General features: G+C 61.5%; 1 protein-coding gene across 6 annotated transcripts; it reads right to left on the bottom strand.

The window, feature by feature from the left end:
* Positions 1 to 1,092: 1,092 nt before the first annotated feature.
* On the bottom strand, positions 1,093 to 14,803 carry LOC141409495 (A-kinase anchor protein 17A). Of its 6 annotated transcripts, XR_012430435.1 has the most exons (6): positions 13,310 to 14,133; positions 11,840 to 12,620; positions 10,593 to 10,741; positions 4,252 to 4,492; positions 3,479 to 3,548; positions 2,953 to 3,019 (listed from the first exon to the last, which is right to left on the bottom strand). XR_012430435.1 is itself a non-coding variant. In XM_074030399.1 (5 exons), the coding sequence occupies exons 2-5, from the start codon at positions 12,599 to 12,601 to the stop codon at positions 2,081 to 2,083; spliced, it is 2,091 nt and encodes a 696-aa protein (XP_073886500.1). In that variant the 5' UTR covers positions 12,602 to 12,620; positions 14,687 to 14,803; the 3' UTR covers positions 1,093 to 2,080. The 6 variants fall into 6 exon arrangements, 5 of the variants coding, with proteins under 5 accessions (XP_073886500.1, XP_073886501.1, XP_073886498.1 ...); XM_074030399.1 differs by lacking the exons at positions 3,479 to 3,548; positions 13,310 to 14,133 and adding an exon at positions 14,687 to 14,803 and having other exon boundaries at positions 1,093 to 3,019; XM_074030400.1 differs by lacking the exon at positions 3,479 to 3,548 and having other exon boundaries at positions 1,093 to 3,019; positions 13,299 to 14,133.
* Positions 14,804 to 15,131: the final 328 nt, after the last annotated feature.

Below are 15,131 nucleotides of genomic sequence, written 5' to 3'. Positions count from 1 at the left end.
ATTCACTTCTTGATCTCAGACACGCCACGTCCAGCCTTCTGCCTTGCGCACACAGCTTGCTCGAGCAGCTGTCACTGGGACTTCTCGTCCCCGTATCTACACATTTGCAAATCCCCAGGGCTGCAGAGAGCGCTGTGTTTTCCAGCACCATATACCAGGTGCCCAGAGCAGCGCCTGGTCCTGGCAACATTTTTTTTTTTTTTGACTTGGAGTTTCGCTCTAGTCACCCAGGCTGGAGGGCAGTGGCGCAATCTCGGCTCACTGCAACCTCCACCTCCCGGGTTCAAGCGATTCTCCTGCCTCGGAATCCCGAGTAGCTGGGATGACAGGCGCCCATCCCCATGCCCGGCTAATGTTTTGTGTTTTTAGGAGACATGGGGTGCCAGGCTGGTCTTGAACTCCTGACCTCAGGTGAACCGCCCGCCTCGGCCTCCCAAAGTGCTGAGATTACAGGCGTGAGCCACCGCGCCCGGCCCTGGCAACGTTCTTATAGCTGTGGAACAGGCAAAAGCTCAGTGCTGGGCTGGACAGACCGACACAGGTGCATACACTTCTGACAGGCCCATGTTTGCAAACACTCCGTGTCTGGTCACAGGCAAGACAGAGCCATTTGCTCATCTATCCGCTAGCGATATGAGCTTGGGGGTGGGACAGGCACGTGTCCAGCCCTCCAGTCCCCAAGAAGGTATGTGATTTAACTAAAGAGAGGAAGGGACTATTCCACCCTGGGTCAACCAGGCAGCGCTGACACTACTACCCGTGACCACTACGTTTGGTGGGGAAAAGAACCACCGTCTTTTAAATGTGCTTTAAAAACAGCTCCTTGGTTTTAAAAAAAGATTGGTTTTCTGAATTTGGCTACGTTTATGTTCTCAGCAAACAAATTTGATGCGTCTTAGGACCCAGGATTCTCCTCTCAGAAGGTGACTACCGTACAGCCCCGGGAGAGCTGTGTGATGTACGATCACCGAATCAGCAGGTCTAGGAAAAGTGAACGGTTTCTACTGGGTTGAGACGCACTTGGCTAGAATCAGCGGAATAATGCAGTCCAAGGCACATAAAAACACAAAAATCGTAAGCGTGAAAAATCTCAGTTCATTGGAAAAGGATTTTATTTCACCATAAAAATGCAAACTGGAATAAACACCATCTTTCCTAACGCGAACGTTACAGCTATTTTTAAGTACTTCTGAGCTTCACTTGGAGAAGCGAATGATTATAAAACTTAACAAGTTTGCAGCCTGAAATCTGTTTGAAACATTCCAAGTAAAAATAATTTAGCAAAACAGCTTCTTAAAAAAACCACACGCACTAACCTTTACTAGAAACCAAAGCTTTTTCACCACCCTTTTTTATGCGTAATTCCTTGAAGTTGTAAAAAGTGAATGTTTTGGAAGTTAAGGAGCCTCAGACCATTGGGGACCACTCCCCGCACACCGACACCTTAAAAAGAATGGCCCGTTTGGGTTTTGATCTCAAAGGACTTGTACCTTCCTCACCCGTGACTCCACGTCAGCATCACGTTTCGGCATATCCCACCCAACCTGCATTTCCCGATCAGTTAAAGTTACAAACTGGGGAGGGGGAGGGAGAAATCACCAGGGCAACGCTTTTTCTTTTCTTTCTAGTGCCGTGTGACTCCGGTGGTCCACACCTTTGAGGAGTCTCCCCTGCTGCGTCAGGTGCACCTCCTGGGCCGTGCACGCGGGGAGGTCGCCAAGCAGACACAGAGCTCCCCGCGTGGGGAGGAAGTCATGCGGCAGCTCTGCCCTTCTCACCACAGTCCGTCCGTGCGCTTTTCCTGACTGAGAGAGGACTGGCCGTATTAAAGCTATCGGATCAAGTTTTCGAGGGCTACGTGTTTGAAACTGAAGTGCCAAGTACGCTGCGGTGAGTGAAGAAAGATGGATGTCTAAAGCGTGGTGTCTTCCTTCTTTGCCAGCGGGCTCCTTGGACCTTCTTGGCTGCGGGAGGGTCTTAGCTTTGCAGGGGGTGGACGGACAGCGGCCAAGGAGCGGCCAGGACGCTGGAGCAGGTCCTGGTCTTTCCCGGACAGGCCATGGGGAGGCCGCGCCCGTCATTACCTGTTCCAGGTACTGCGGTGCTTGCTCGGGGACCGGGAGCGCGAGCGCTCGCTCCGGCGGCGGTGGCGGCTGTGCTTCCTGCCGGCGCTGCCCTTCCGCTCCCGGCTGCGCTCCCTCCGGTGCCTGTCTCTGCTGTGGGACCTCCGGGACCGGGCGTGGTCCGGGCTGGCGCTGCGCCGGCGGGGGCTGTCATCCTTGGAGGCGTGCTTCTTGTGGGGCCGCCGCTCCTTGCGCGGCCGCCCGTCGTCCTCCCTGCTGCCCGCCCGCCTGGCCCGGCTCCTCTCCCGCTTGTGCCGCTCATCCAGCCCGTCTCCGCCGGCCCGGCCCCGGCCCTTGCTGGGCTCCCGGTTGCACTTGTCCTGTTCCGACCGGGTGTCCTTTTTGGAGACGTTCTGCTCGCAGGCAGGGAGGCCCTTGGGCTGCTGGGTGTTGTCGGGAATGCAGGAGAGGACGCCGCCGGGGCACCTCTTCTCCGGAGAGCCGTCCTCGGGGGCCGCGCGGCAGCCGCTCTGACCCTCCCTGCACGGGGCCTCCTCGGCCACGCTGCCGTTCACGCTTTGGGGAGCGCCGTCGGCCTCCGGCTGGGCCGCGGTCTCCTTGGGGGCACCGGCGGGGAGCTGGCCCCCGAGGGGGTGCAGCGCGGCGGCGCTCACGCAGCCGGACGACACGGTCTGCAGGATGTCCAGGACCGGCTGCAGCAGGTCGGCGTGCGCCACGCCCAGCTCGTCGTGCGCGTGGGCGTCGTCCGGCTTCTTGCTCAGCAGGATGCTCAGCAGCCGCTCGCGCAGCTCCCGCTCCTTCCGCTGCAGGCCCAGCGCGCGCTCCTTCTCCTCCTCCACGCGCCGCAGCTCGGCCTCCTGCAGCCGCCGCCGCTCCTCCTGCTGCTGCAGCCGCAGCTTCTCCTCCTTCTGCTCCTGCTCCTGTAGCTTCACGGCCTGCGGGGAAGAGGAAAGCGCGGCTGAGCCCGACCCCTGAGCCCGGCCGGACACTGGGAGAGGAGCTGGGACGGTGTTTGGAGGCCCCATGGTCTGGGGATGCAGGATCAGCGGCCTGGCTGGACTCCAGCCCTGGGGCGGGGGGCGTCTCCTACTGCGAGCCAGGTCCAGCCCGTCCATCCCTCGGCTCCCTCGGCCACACCTGGGGCCATCATGCGTCTGAGTGAGAAGGAAACCCCTTGGCAAAGCGACCCGGCACAGCCCCGGGGCGGGCCTCTCGGGCAGAGCCGGGCCTTGCCGGGAGCCCCGGTACGTTGCACGCAGGGGCCTGGAGTTAGGTCACAAGCGGCCGCCGGCAGCAGGGAGCTGAAATGACGCCGCAGACACACGCCGCCTCTGCCGCCGCCGCCGCCGCGGGGCGAGCCTGGCCTAGCCTGGGTTAGTGTCTTCAATATTCACCATGAGGTAAGGACTGGGCTGCCACATGTCTCAGCCTCTTGTCATGCTCCTTCCCGGGGACTTATCACAACTGTAATCAGACAACAGGTTATGGGGTCGCCCCGCGCTGGACTCCAGGGGGACGCAGCCCTCCTGAGGACAAGGAGCGTGCTGGGGACGTCTGTCCTGGGGAGGTCTGTCTGTCTCTGGGCCCTGGCCCCGGGCTCATGGGAGTTACCAGTCGTGCCTGCAGGAGGAGCAAGGAGGCTCTTGGTGCTGAGGGGGTCGTCAGTACCGGCGCTGGTGAGACCTGCCAGGTTCACAGGCGGAGGAGGGCCCCGGGCCCACGGCAGGCCCCTCTGCGTGCTCGGCCCTCCACCCAGCCCACCTTGCCCCTCTGCTCTGGGCCACTGGTGAGGTCACAGCCAGGCCAGCTGACCACACACGGAGGCACGGGCCAGAGAGAGCGGCCCCCTGCACTCTCCGCCACTGCCCGGACCCAAAGGAAACAGAGAACCTCTGCCCCAGCCCCCGGGAGGCTGCCAGCCTGCTCGGGGAACCTGAATGCACCAGCTTTGCAAAAGGAAACTGTCACAGCTCTGAAATCATCGGGAACGACAGACAAGTGCTACACCCTACCGGGCAGGAGCCGCCATCCTCGGCACTAAAGCTGGTTTTGTGGGTACAGCTGCGGCCAGCGGGGAAACGGCGCCGTGACACCACCCGCGTTTCAGGGGAGGGCACCGAGGGCAGCCCGGGTGCGGCTGGCGGCGGCAGAGGGAGCCCCCGGGTACCTTGGCTCTGCTGAGCAGCTCGGCGATGAGCCGGATGGACTGCAGGTTCCTCTGGGCCAGCAGCAGCTTGCGCTCCTCCAGCTTGATCTTCTCCTGCAGCTGCTTCTGCTCCTCCGCCTGCAGCTTCTCCAGCTTCTTCTGATTCCGGCGCAGCTCGCGGTCCCTCTGCTTCTGCTCCCTCTTGCGAAGCTTCTCTTCTCTTTTCCTCTCTCGCTCCAGCTCTTCCAGCTCCTTCTGTTTCCTGCATGGAACACACCGGGGGTTTGTCACCGATAGCAGCTGTAGCCAACACATGATACACCATACAAGTGGCTTTTCACACAAGGGGGAAAAGGCCACAGTCCAACGATTAAGCATTTAACTATTAATCCCAAAGTGGACCTCGGCTGACTCAAAGCAGCCCGAGAGGTGGAAGGAGTGAGCCGGGCGAGGACCTCCGTGACCTTCCAACACACCACCCTGCTAAGCGTGACCCAACCCTGAAACCACCAAGAAAACGACCAGCGGATCGACCACATCAAAAGCCACGCCCCCAGCCAGGGGAAAGACGGACGGACGGACGGTGGAAAGAGCATCAGCAACAACTCAAGAAACTGCGGAAGATCCTTGGGGTGCAGCATCTGTGGCCGCCACCGAGGAAAGGCCAGCGCCCCAATGCGGAAACAGGCATGGTAGAGGACGCAGATGGCCACCAAACCACGTAAGGCGCCCGGCTTCGGCTGGTGCATGCGTCCAGAGGACAGCACTGAGCACAAACGGCAGGGGCCCCAGGAAGCAGGTTCCAGCTGCACAGGAAAGCTTTCTAACAATCACCAGTGAAGGCCAGCATGCGCGCACACCAGGGAGGCGGCCCCAGGCACCAGGGAGGAGGAGGAGGAGGGACACGCGCCGTGCAGAGCCCTGCACCAGAGCCAAGTGGACAATGCAGCCTTGAAGACAACAGACCGCACAGATCCCCGTTCTGTGAAATTCTACAAAGGCCCCACCCACGATGGCACAAAACCGCCAGCCCGGCTGCCTGGGGCTGTGGAGAGGGCGTCGAGGGAGCAGGGCAGGAGGGGCCCTTCCCAGGGGAGGGGCACGTGGCTTCATCCGATTGCACTCAACGCCAGCACTTCTTTGGGTGACGATCACCCATGACCTCAACAAGCAGGGCGGCGACCACACACACAGCTGGACGGGCAGGGACCCCTGCCCCAGCAGCCCAGCGGTGACGAAACACAGCAAGACCTGGTAAGAGTGGCCCGGGCCGGGCACAGTGGCTCACACCTATAATCCCAGCACTTTGGGAAGCCGAGGCGGGCAGATCACAAAGATTAAGACCATCCTGGCCAACACGGTGAAACCCCGTCTCTACTAAAAATACAAAAATTAGCTGGACATAGTGACCGGCACCTGTAATCCCAGCTGCTTGGGAGGCTGAGGCAGAAGAATGAGAAGAATCGCTTGAACCCAGGAGGTGGAGCTTGCAGAGAGCTGAGATTGCACCACTGCGCTCCAGCCTGGTGACAGAGCGAGACTCCGTCTCAACAAAAAAAAAAAAAAGAAGAAGAAGAGTGGCCTGGAAGCCCCATGTGCAGCTCTAAGCAGCACCGAGGAACCTGAGCAGGCCTGACGGGATGACGTAGACCCGCAGAGACACCAAGGGGAGAGGAGACACCAAGGGGAGAGGAGACACCAAGGGGAGAGGAGACACCAAGGGGAGAGGAGACACCAGGGTGAGAGGAGACACCAGGGTGAGAGGAGACACCAAGGGGAGAGGAGACACCAAGGGGAGAGGAGACACCAGGGTGAGAGGAGACACCAAGGGGAGAGGAGACACCAAGGGGAGAGGAGACACCAAGGGGAGAGGAGACACCAAGGGGAGAGGAGACACCAAGGGGAGAGGAGACACCAGGGTGAGAGGAGACACCAGGGTGAGAGGAGACACCAAGGGGAGAGGAGACACCAAGGGGAGAGGAGACACCAAGGGGAGAGGAGACACCAGGGTGAGAGGAGACACCAAGGGGAGAGGAGACACCAAGGGGAGAGGAGACACCAAGGGGAGAGGAGACACCAAGGGGAGAGGAGACACCAGGGTGAGAGGAGACACCAGGGTGAGAGGAGACACCAAGGGGAGAGGAGACACCAAGGGGAGAGGAGACACCAAGGGGAGAGGAGACACCAAGGGGAGAGGAGACACCAGGGTGAGAGGAGACACCAGGGTGAGAGGAGACACCAAGGGGAGAGGAGACACCAAGGGGAGAGGAGACACCAAGGGGAGAGGAGACACCAAGGCGAGAGGAGACACCAGGGCGAGAGGAGACACCAGGGCGAGAGGAGACACCAAGGCGAGAGGAGACACCAAGGCGAGAGGAGACACCAAGGTGAGAGGAGACACAGGGATGAGGAGAAGCAGGCCGGGAGAAAAGGCGTCCCGCTCTCCACCGCCCCAAGAAGGGAGCCGGGCCAGGTGCCGACGGCCAGGCAGTGATCCACACGGTCTCCGGCCGGGGTATGAAGGTCCTCAAGCAGTTCCATGTGCTGAAGGTTTAACTGTCCTGTGAGCTGTCACCGCCCCACGAGCTCAGAGGACGGCTCAGGGCAGCCCAGCACATAGCACGCCCTTAGGCGGGACTCACACCGACGCCTCAAGGCTGGGCAGCTTTCAGAGGACGGCACTCATCAAGCTCCAAGTCACCTGTGAGGGCCAAACACACACGCCTCATTTCCACCCACCAGAGAGAAACCCGGAGGCTGCCCTGGGCCTCCTCTCATGCTCAGCCTCTGAGGAATGACGGGGGGGCAGCAGGGGCGAGTACGGCCCTGCGTGGGGAAGGACAGCTCCACCGGCCACCCTGGAGCCCTCCCCGCCAACTCTGACGACGGGCCGGCCCTCCCCCGGGGCTCCAGCCACCCTGTCCTGCTGTGGAGAAGCTCATGGCCTGGCCCCGCATCCCCCAAGCCCTCTGCGGTCTGGCCAGGTGGACGGGGCCTTTTCCCTGCAGAGGCCCACTTCACTTCTCCGACGCCCATCTCTCCTCAGGGAAAGATCAAGGACGCAGCTTCTCCTCACCCCCAAGCTGCTTTCTGAAATGTTGTGGGGACTGTCCTGCAAGACTGAGAGGTCCGAGGCTCTGAGTCCCATTCCCCACTTCCAGAACGTGGACAGGCACATTCAGCCAGGCCTGGGCTGTGTCTGACCCCGGAAGAGTCCCTGTAATGTCCCAGGACGGTCTCCCACCCCGGCTGTCCCGGTCGGCCTGACAGCGGCTGACACAGGGCACCCTGACTCAACCCCACATCCGAACCGCCCTCTCCCAGGATGGCGACACAGCAGCACGTCCAGTTCTCCCAGGGTGTCTGCCTCTGTGTACTTCCTGCCTTGGGTCCTGGGGCTCCTGACGGCTGACCTGGGCCCCCCCAGCCCATTCACGGCCACTCGCTTACATGCTGCACCTGCCTCATCTAAGGAGGCCTCAGCCCACTCTCCCCTGGGGAGGCAACGGGGGCTATATAAAGAACACCAAGGGCAGGATGGCCCTGTTCCCAGGAGTTCAGTGCCGGGACTCTCGTGCAAACATCACCCGCCACACACATCAACACACTGGCACCAGTGTCACATAAAGCAGTGAGAAACGGAAACACAACGGACCAACTCGGTCCCACCGGAGGCTGTCCAGGAGGCCCCCAGTCAAGTCCAACACATCCCAGACTCGGTATCGGCGACATGAAGCGCAACAGACGTGCAGGACGCACTAAAGTCCTCGGAGGGCACAGCCTGGTGGGGGGAGGAGGGGGAGGAGGGGGAGGAGGAGGAGGGGGGAGGAGGAGGGGGAGGAGGAGGGGGGAGGAGGGGGGGAGGAGGAGGAGGGGGTGGAGGAGGAGGGGGGAGGAGGAGGAGAGGGGAGGAGGAGGGGGGGAGGAGGAGGAGGGGGAGGAGGGGGGGAGGGGGGGAGGAGGAGGAGGGGGTGGAGGAGAAGGAGGGGGGAGGGGGTGGAGGAGGGGGAGGAGGAGGAGGAGTCCGCCTCACTAAGACAGCACAGCAGGAGGGATGGAGGAGGACAACGAGGAATCCGCCTCACGGGATTCACGGCAAGTTGTTGGTTCCCTCCTGCAATGCTAAGAAGATGAAAAGGGCTACAAAGACTGACCTGAGGTGGTCTTTGGTACCCCAACCGCAGTGAACAACTCAGGCCATTGCTTTAAAGGCCTTTTAAGCGAAACTGGGTTTTTATCCTATGGTTTTTTGTTTTAAATCTGGCCATCACCATCAACCCTCTACCTCATTTTGTAAACGTAGCCTCAACCTAAACGCAAACTTGCAAACGGCTAAGGCATTCTGCTTGTTTCAGTGGGATATGTGAACAGCGTGTGGAGGGAGAAGAGGTGGCCCTTCGGGAAAGGCGTGGTCCTGGGAACCGACAGAGATCACGTCAGACCATGATGTACGACAGGAAAACGAACAGAAACAGTGGCTGTTTGCGTCTCAAACAGCCACTCACGCAGGTCCTCACGTGCACAGCTGCGCACCCACAGGCACGCACACACACCCCTACGTGCACACACACACAAGTACACACACACGGTCACAGGCACACAAGCATGCACATAGGCATATGTGTGCTGTGTGCACAGATGCAGAGGAGCACACACACGAGGGCACGCATGCGTACATACGCACACAGGTACACACATGCACACAGGTACGTGAGCTCACAGGAACGCATGCACACACACATAGACACGTGTGCACACATGCAAAGGCACACACCGGGGCAAACACGCATACATACACAGGTACACACACGAGCTCACAGGCATGCATGCACACACACATAGACACATGTGTGCACACATGCAAAGGCACACACCGGGGCAAACACGCGTACATACACAGGTACGCACACGAGCTCACAGGCATGCATGCACACACAGGCACGTGTGCAGACACAGAGGCACACACGGCACACATGCGTACATATGCACACAGGTACACACACGAGCTCACAGGCATGCATGCACACACAGGCACGTGTGCAGACACAGAGGCACACACACGTGGGCACACATGCGTACATATGCACACAGGTACACACACGAGCTCACACACATGCACACACACAGGCACGTGTGCAGATGCAGAGGCACACACATGGCACACACGCGTACATATGCACACAGGTACACACATGAGCTCACACACATGCACACACACAGGCACGTGTGCACAGATGCAGAGGCACACACGCGTACATATGCACACAGGTACACACACGAGCTCACACACATGAACACACACACAGGCACATGGGCACAGATGCAGAGGCACACACGCGTACATATGCACGCAGGTACACACACGAGCTCACACATGCACACACAGGCACATGGGCACAGATGCAGAGGCACACACATGGGCACACATGCGTACATATGCACGCAGGTGCACACACGAGCTCACACACATGCACACACACACAGGCACGTGCGCACAGATGCAGAGGCACACACATGGGCACACATGCGTACATATGCACGCAGGTACACACACGAGCTCACACACATGCACACACACACAGGCACGTGCGCACAGATGCAGAGGCACACACATGGGCACACATGCGTACATATGCACGCAGGTACACACACGAGCTCACACACATGCACACACACACAGGCACGTGCGCACAGATGCAGAGGCACACACATGGGCACACATGCACACATATGCACACAGGTACACACACGAGCTCACACACATGCACACACACAGGCACATGTGCACAGATGCAGAGGCACACACACATGAGCACACATGCATACATATGCACACAGGTACACACACGAGCTCACACACATGCACACACACACAGGCACATGGGCACAGATGCAGAGGCACACACACAGCACACATGCGTACATATGCACACCGGTACACACACGTGCACACAGGTACACAGGAGCTTACAGGCACATGTGCACAGATGCAGAGGCACACCCACATGGGCACACATGCACAAAGGTACACATACGAGCTCACAGACACATGCACACACACGTGGGCACACGCGGGCACAGACGCACAGAGAGGCACACATGCACGCAGGCACTCACAGGCACGCATGCACACACACAGGCACAGGTGCACAGACGCACAGGCACACACACGGGCACACATACGTACATACAAAGCACACACACCGGTTCACAGGCACACATGCCTCCACGCACACAGGTACACACAAGCTCACAAGCACGCACACACCCACACAGGAATACATGCATACACACGCACACGAGTCTGCGCACACTCCCAGGTGCCGGACACCAGCGCCGAGGGCCCCTCCCGCAGAAGGTACCTTTCCTCCGCTCGCTGCCTCTCCTCCGCTTCCTTCTCTCTGCGCTTCTGTTCTTCTCTTTGCTGCTCCAGTTCCTGAAGCTTCTGCCTCTCCAGCTGCCGCTTCTTAATTGACGCATCACTCAGGTGTTTGGTCGAATCAAAAGAAACCTTTAAAAGCAAAAAACAGTGTGAGACGGCCTTCCCCCAAAGCCCCCCAGACACACGGCCAGGCGCCCTCTCCCTCTCCCGGGCCACAGGGCCAAGTCCTCAGAGCCTGAGCTCCCGCTCACCACTCACGTCCGGTGCAGACCCAGACAGTGGGGCCCAGAAGCCAAACCACTCCCTCCAAGTCACCATCAGTAGCTCAAGACCTAGCTCATCCCACAGAGTTACAAGGAACACCAACTACCCCTCGCCACTTACTGGACACAAGTGACGCGCCACCGCGGCAAGACACGGTTCCCCTTCCGCTACCCGGCTCCACCATCTCCTGTGGCCAGAGCCACCCCGGGGCCTCCTGCCCACGCCCACGGGGCACATCTTAAGGCCACAAAACCTCCTCCAGGAGGCTGGTTCATTTGTCACCGTGAAGCCAACACGGGTCGAAATACATGAGGCAAGGCCGGGCACGGTGGCTCACGCCTGTCATCCCAGTACTTTGGGAGGCCCAGGCGGGCAGATCACACAGTCGGGAGTTCGAGACCGGCCTGGCCAATACGGCAAAACCCTGTCTCTACTAAAAATATAAAAATTAGCCAGACGTGGTGGCACGTGTCTGTAGTCCCAGCTACTCGGGAGGCTGAGGCAGGAGAATCGCTCGGACCCAGGAGGCGGAGGTTGCAGTGAGCAGAGATCGTGCCACTGCACTCCAGCCTGGGTGACAGATCGATACTCTGTCTCAAAAACAAACAAACAGCGCATGAGGCTTAAGGGAACGTTAATCCCTAGTTTCAAGGAGCATTCTGGGAAGGCCAGGTTCTCTTGGTTCTGATACGGTTCAAATCCCCGTCACAGTTCCTGAGGGTCCAACCCTCACCTACTAGACATCTTCCTTCAGATACCGAATTTCCAAAACCACAGCACGGACCCCCTACTCGACCTCACGCCTGTGTCCCTGAAATTCGACGGGAACGGGGCTGTTGCTGTCGTTTTACTCAGGGGAGGTCCCCACAGCCTAAGCGGTGTGGCTGGGAGCGATCTACTGACCCTGCTGGAAGGAAGCCGCCCGAGGGAGGAAGCGCGTGGGTCTCGGCGCCCAGGGCTCACCTTGATGTTGCAGGCCACGGCCTTGCCGTCCTCGCCCTTGTACATGAGTTTCATCCCGCGCAGGGCGCTCATGGCCTGGATGAAGCCCACGTACTCGCGGTACTGCACGTAGGCCTCGAAGTTCAAGTGCCCCCCGAAACTGAAGGTGTGGAAGTTGCGGCCCGTCATCTCCTCGCGGTAGGGGTCCAGCATGGGGATGTCCACATTCCGGATCTCCCCGAACTTCTCAAACACCTTGACCAGGACGTCCTCGCTGGGCTTCTCGGAGCCCGACTCCTTCAGGGCGAACCACTTGCAGGGCAGCCCCTCCAGGTGGATGGTGTCCGGCCGCTCCCCCGGCAGGGTCTCGTTCATGTCCTTGGCGTCGCGGAAGAAGGAGTCCCAGTCGTGGCGGGTGGGGAAGTCGATCTTGAACTCGGCCGCGCGCACCTTCAGGATGTCGGAGAAGCCGCTGAGCTTGATGGTCTTGCCGTCCAGGCAGGCCAGGAAAGACTTGACCAGGCTCTTGTTCTCCACCTCCCCCTCGAAGCGGATGAAGTCCATGGTGCTCTTGGAAATACGCAGCGTGGAGAACTGGTGGTTGTGCACCATGCCCTTCAGCCTCTCCATCACCTCCCAGTTGGAGATGGACTTCCCCGGCTGCTTCAGCTGCGGGAGCGCCACGCTGATGGTCATCTTGGTGATGGGCTTCAGGTACAAGCCGTACGCGGGGCAGAGCTCCACGGCCTCAGACGTGTCGTGCACGATGGTAGCCGCTGCCATAGCCTCCGGGACCTTGGGCCTGAAACAGAAGATGCAGACGGTCAGCGTCGGCCCCACCGGCTCCCCCGCCAAGGAGGAGGGGCCGCACCAGCCGGCACTCTGGGACTCGGAGAAGAGCAACGGCAGTGTCTCTCTGCCGTGCCAGAGACCGGTTTCTCCTTTGTTAAAAGCCATCTCGACGGAGTTTTTTACTCTTTAAAATCATTAAGAGTACACTAAAGGGGAAAAAGCCGAGCTGATAAAGAACAGGTTAGTGTCAAAGCCTCGGCCAGCACTGCCCGACACCCTACATCCAGCACCCAGCAGCTCCCAAGGCCTGCAGAATAGGAAGCTGAGCGCGACCAGACCCCTCATGCAGGTCAAGTAGGGACGGGGAAGCTACAAACGCCTAGCTCCACGGGAAAGTGCAGAAAGACACTGGAGGGAAGGGAAGGGGCCAGGGAGAGCACAGCTGCAGGCATCTGGAAGGGCGCTGTGGAGGGGGCGGCGGCCCTGTACTTGCACTGATAAAACAGGAAGTCTCCGGCTACAAAAACAATCCAGAACCATGAACCCTAGTAATCTCCACGAAGGCCAGACGTATCCCAGCTTTAACCCACTCAAAGCCAGAAAGTACAAGGAACTTTCCAAAAGCTGGGGGCCAGAGTCCCCCATCTGTGCCTTCTTCCTCCACCCACCCACCTTCTTTAACCCACACCTGTTCCCTACGGAGCTGACGGGCAGCCACTTCCTGACGGCCAGCTCCAAGCAGAGGAAGCTTCACTCACAGAAACCTGAACATCCCAGGTGACCGCCTCTGGCCCGGCCGCCCACCACATCCACCTGGAGGCCTCCTGCCAGGCCCAGGACACGGCCTCCTCGCCCAAGCCCGAGGTGGGAGGCGCGAAAGAGGGAGGGAGGGTAGAAAAGCTACCAGAAAAGGTCAGTGGGGCACAAGGGAGGGGCTCCAGCCTGGGCAGAGACCAGGGAACCCTCCCCCTAGAACCCAGGCGGCCCCAGCAATTGCACCACCTAGGAACCCTCCCCACGGTGGCCTCCAGCGCCCCCCGACCACCCCGGTACACCTGGCTGCCCAACCCCCAGTACCCGGCACTGCCCCTGGTCTTCCCACCTACCGCAGCCCCCCAGCATAGCCTCGGGCTGCCCCTGGCACCCCCGGAAAGGCCCCACGCATTCTCAGGCCCTCGGCCACTCGGTACCCCCCGCCCCTCGGTCACCGCACTCCTGGATGAGCCCCAAAGCCCCCGCCTCCGAAACCCCCGGACAGCCCTTGGCTTCCCAGTGTAGACCTGGGAGCGACCGCTGCGCCACGTCCGCTAGTCCCAGGCCTCCCAGTCTCCCGCTCGCCGAACCCTGGGGACCCCCCAACCGGTCCCCCGAGCTCCCAGCCCTCCGAGACCGCTCCAGGCCTCAGCTCCCTCGGTGGAGTCCCCGGAACCGCTCCAGCCCCCACCCCTACTTCCCGGGACCCCCGGACCCAGACCGCAGACCTCCCCAGCCCCCGGTTCCCCCGTACGGCCCCCGGCGCTCTCAGCCCCCGAGCCCACCCCACGCCCCCCAACCCCAGCCCCTCCCCTCCGAGACCCCAGGCCCCGCCCCCCAGGCCCCAGCCCCGCCTCCCAAGCCCCGGCCCCCCGGGCCCAGCCCCCACCCCTACTTCCCGGGACCCCCGGACCCCGACCGCAGACCTCCCCAGCCCCCGGTTCCCCCGTACGGCCCCCGGCGCTCTCAGCCCCTCGAGGCCACCTCACGCCCCCCAACCCCAGCCCGTCCTCTCCGAGACCCCAGGCCCCGCCCCCAGGCCCCAGCCCCGCCTCCCAAGCCCCGGCCCCCCGGGCCCGGTCCCCACCCCTACTTCCCGGGACCCCCGGACCCCGACCGCAGACCTCCCCAGCCCCCGGTTCCCCCGTACGGCCCCCGGCGCTCTCAGCCCCCCGAGCCCACCCCACGCCCCCCAACCCCAGCCCCCTCCCCTCCGAGACCCCAGGCCCCGCCCCCCAGGCCCCAGCCCCGCCTCCCAAGCCCCGGCCCCCCGGGCCCGGTCCGACCAGCGAAGCGTTCGCCAGGCCCGGGGGCGGCACTCACCTGCGCGGGGCTCCGCCTGCGTCCCAGGCCGCCGCCGCCGCTGGCCCAAGCTCCCGCCGTCCCCCGACGACCCCCGGACAGGCGCGGCCTCACCACCCGGCGCCGCCACCGTCCCCTGGAGGCGCCTCCGAAGCCGCCACCGCCGTCGCCGCCCGCCCTCTGTGACGCATTTCCGTTTCCGGCGCGAGGGCTCGCGGAAGCGGCCGCGCGGCGACACCGGGTTTCTCCTCCTGGTCCTGGCCCCGCCCTGGAAGGCGGAACTTCCGGGAGCCCGGCCTTTTGCACTGCGCGTGCGCCAGGCCAGTTTCCCCCCCCCCCCCCCCCCCCCCCCCCCCCCCGCTCCCATGCGGCCACCTGCTTGCGGGTAACCAGGGGACGTCCCTCGGCCAGGATCTGCGGCCATCGCCCTTCAGCCAAACAGGAAGGGGGGTCGGTGTGGGGTCTA

Source organism: Macaca fascicularis, chromosome Y (assembly GCF_037993035.2).
Source record: "Macaca fascicularis isolate 582-1 chromosome Y, T2T-MFA8v1.1".
Lineage (NCBI taxonomy): Eukaryota > Metazoa > Chordata > Mammalia > Primates > Cercopithecidae > Macaca > Macaca fascicularis.
The sequence above is the reverse complement of the archived record's forward strand: the minus strand, read 5'-3'. Positions and strand labels throughout refer to the sequence as shown.

What these genes read in the sequence shown, in the direction of transcription:
- LOC141409495 (XM_074030397.1), bottom strand. Translation starts at nt 13,419, where the DNA reads ATGTGGTGGGCGGCCGGGCCAGAGGCGGTCACCTGGGATGTTCAGGTT. An exon ending in AGGCAGCGAGCGGAGGAAAG is followed by an intron (nt 4,493 to 10,592) that starts GTACCTTCTGCG and finishes TGTTCCATGCAG; the next exon opens with GAAACAGAAGGAGCTGGAAG. An exon ending in AGCTGCTCAGCAGAGCCAAG is followed by an intron (nt 3,020 to 4,251) that starts GTACCCGGGGGC and finishes TCTTCCCCGCAG; the next exon opens with GCCGTGAAGCTACAGGAGCA.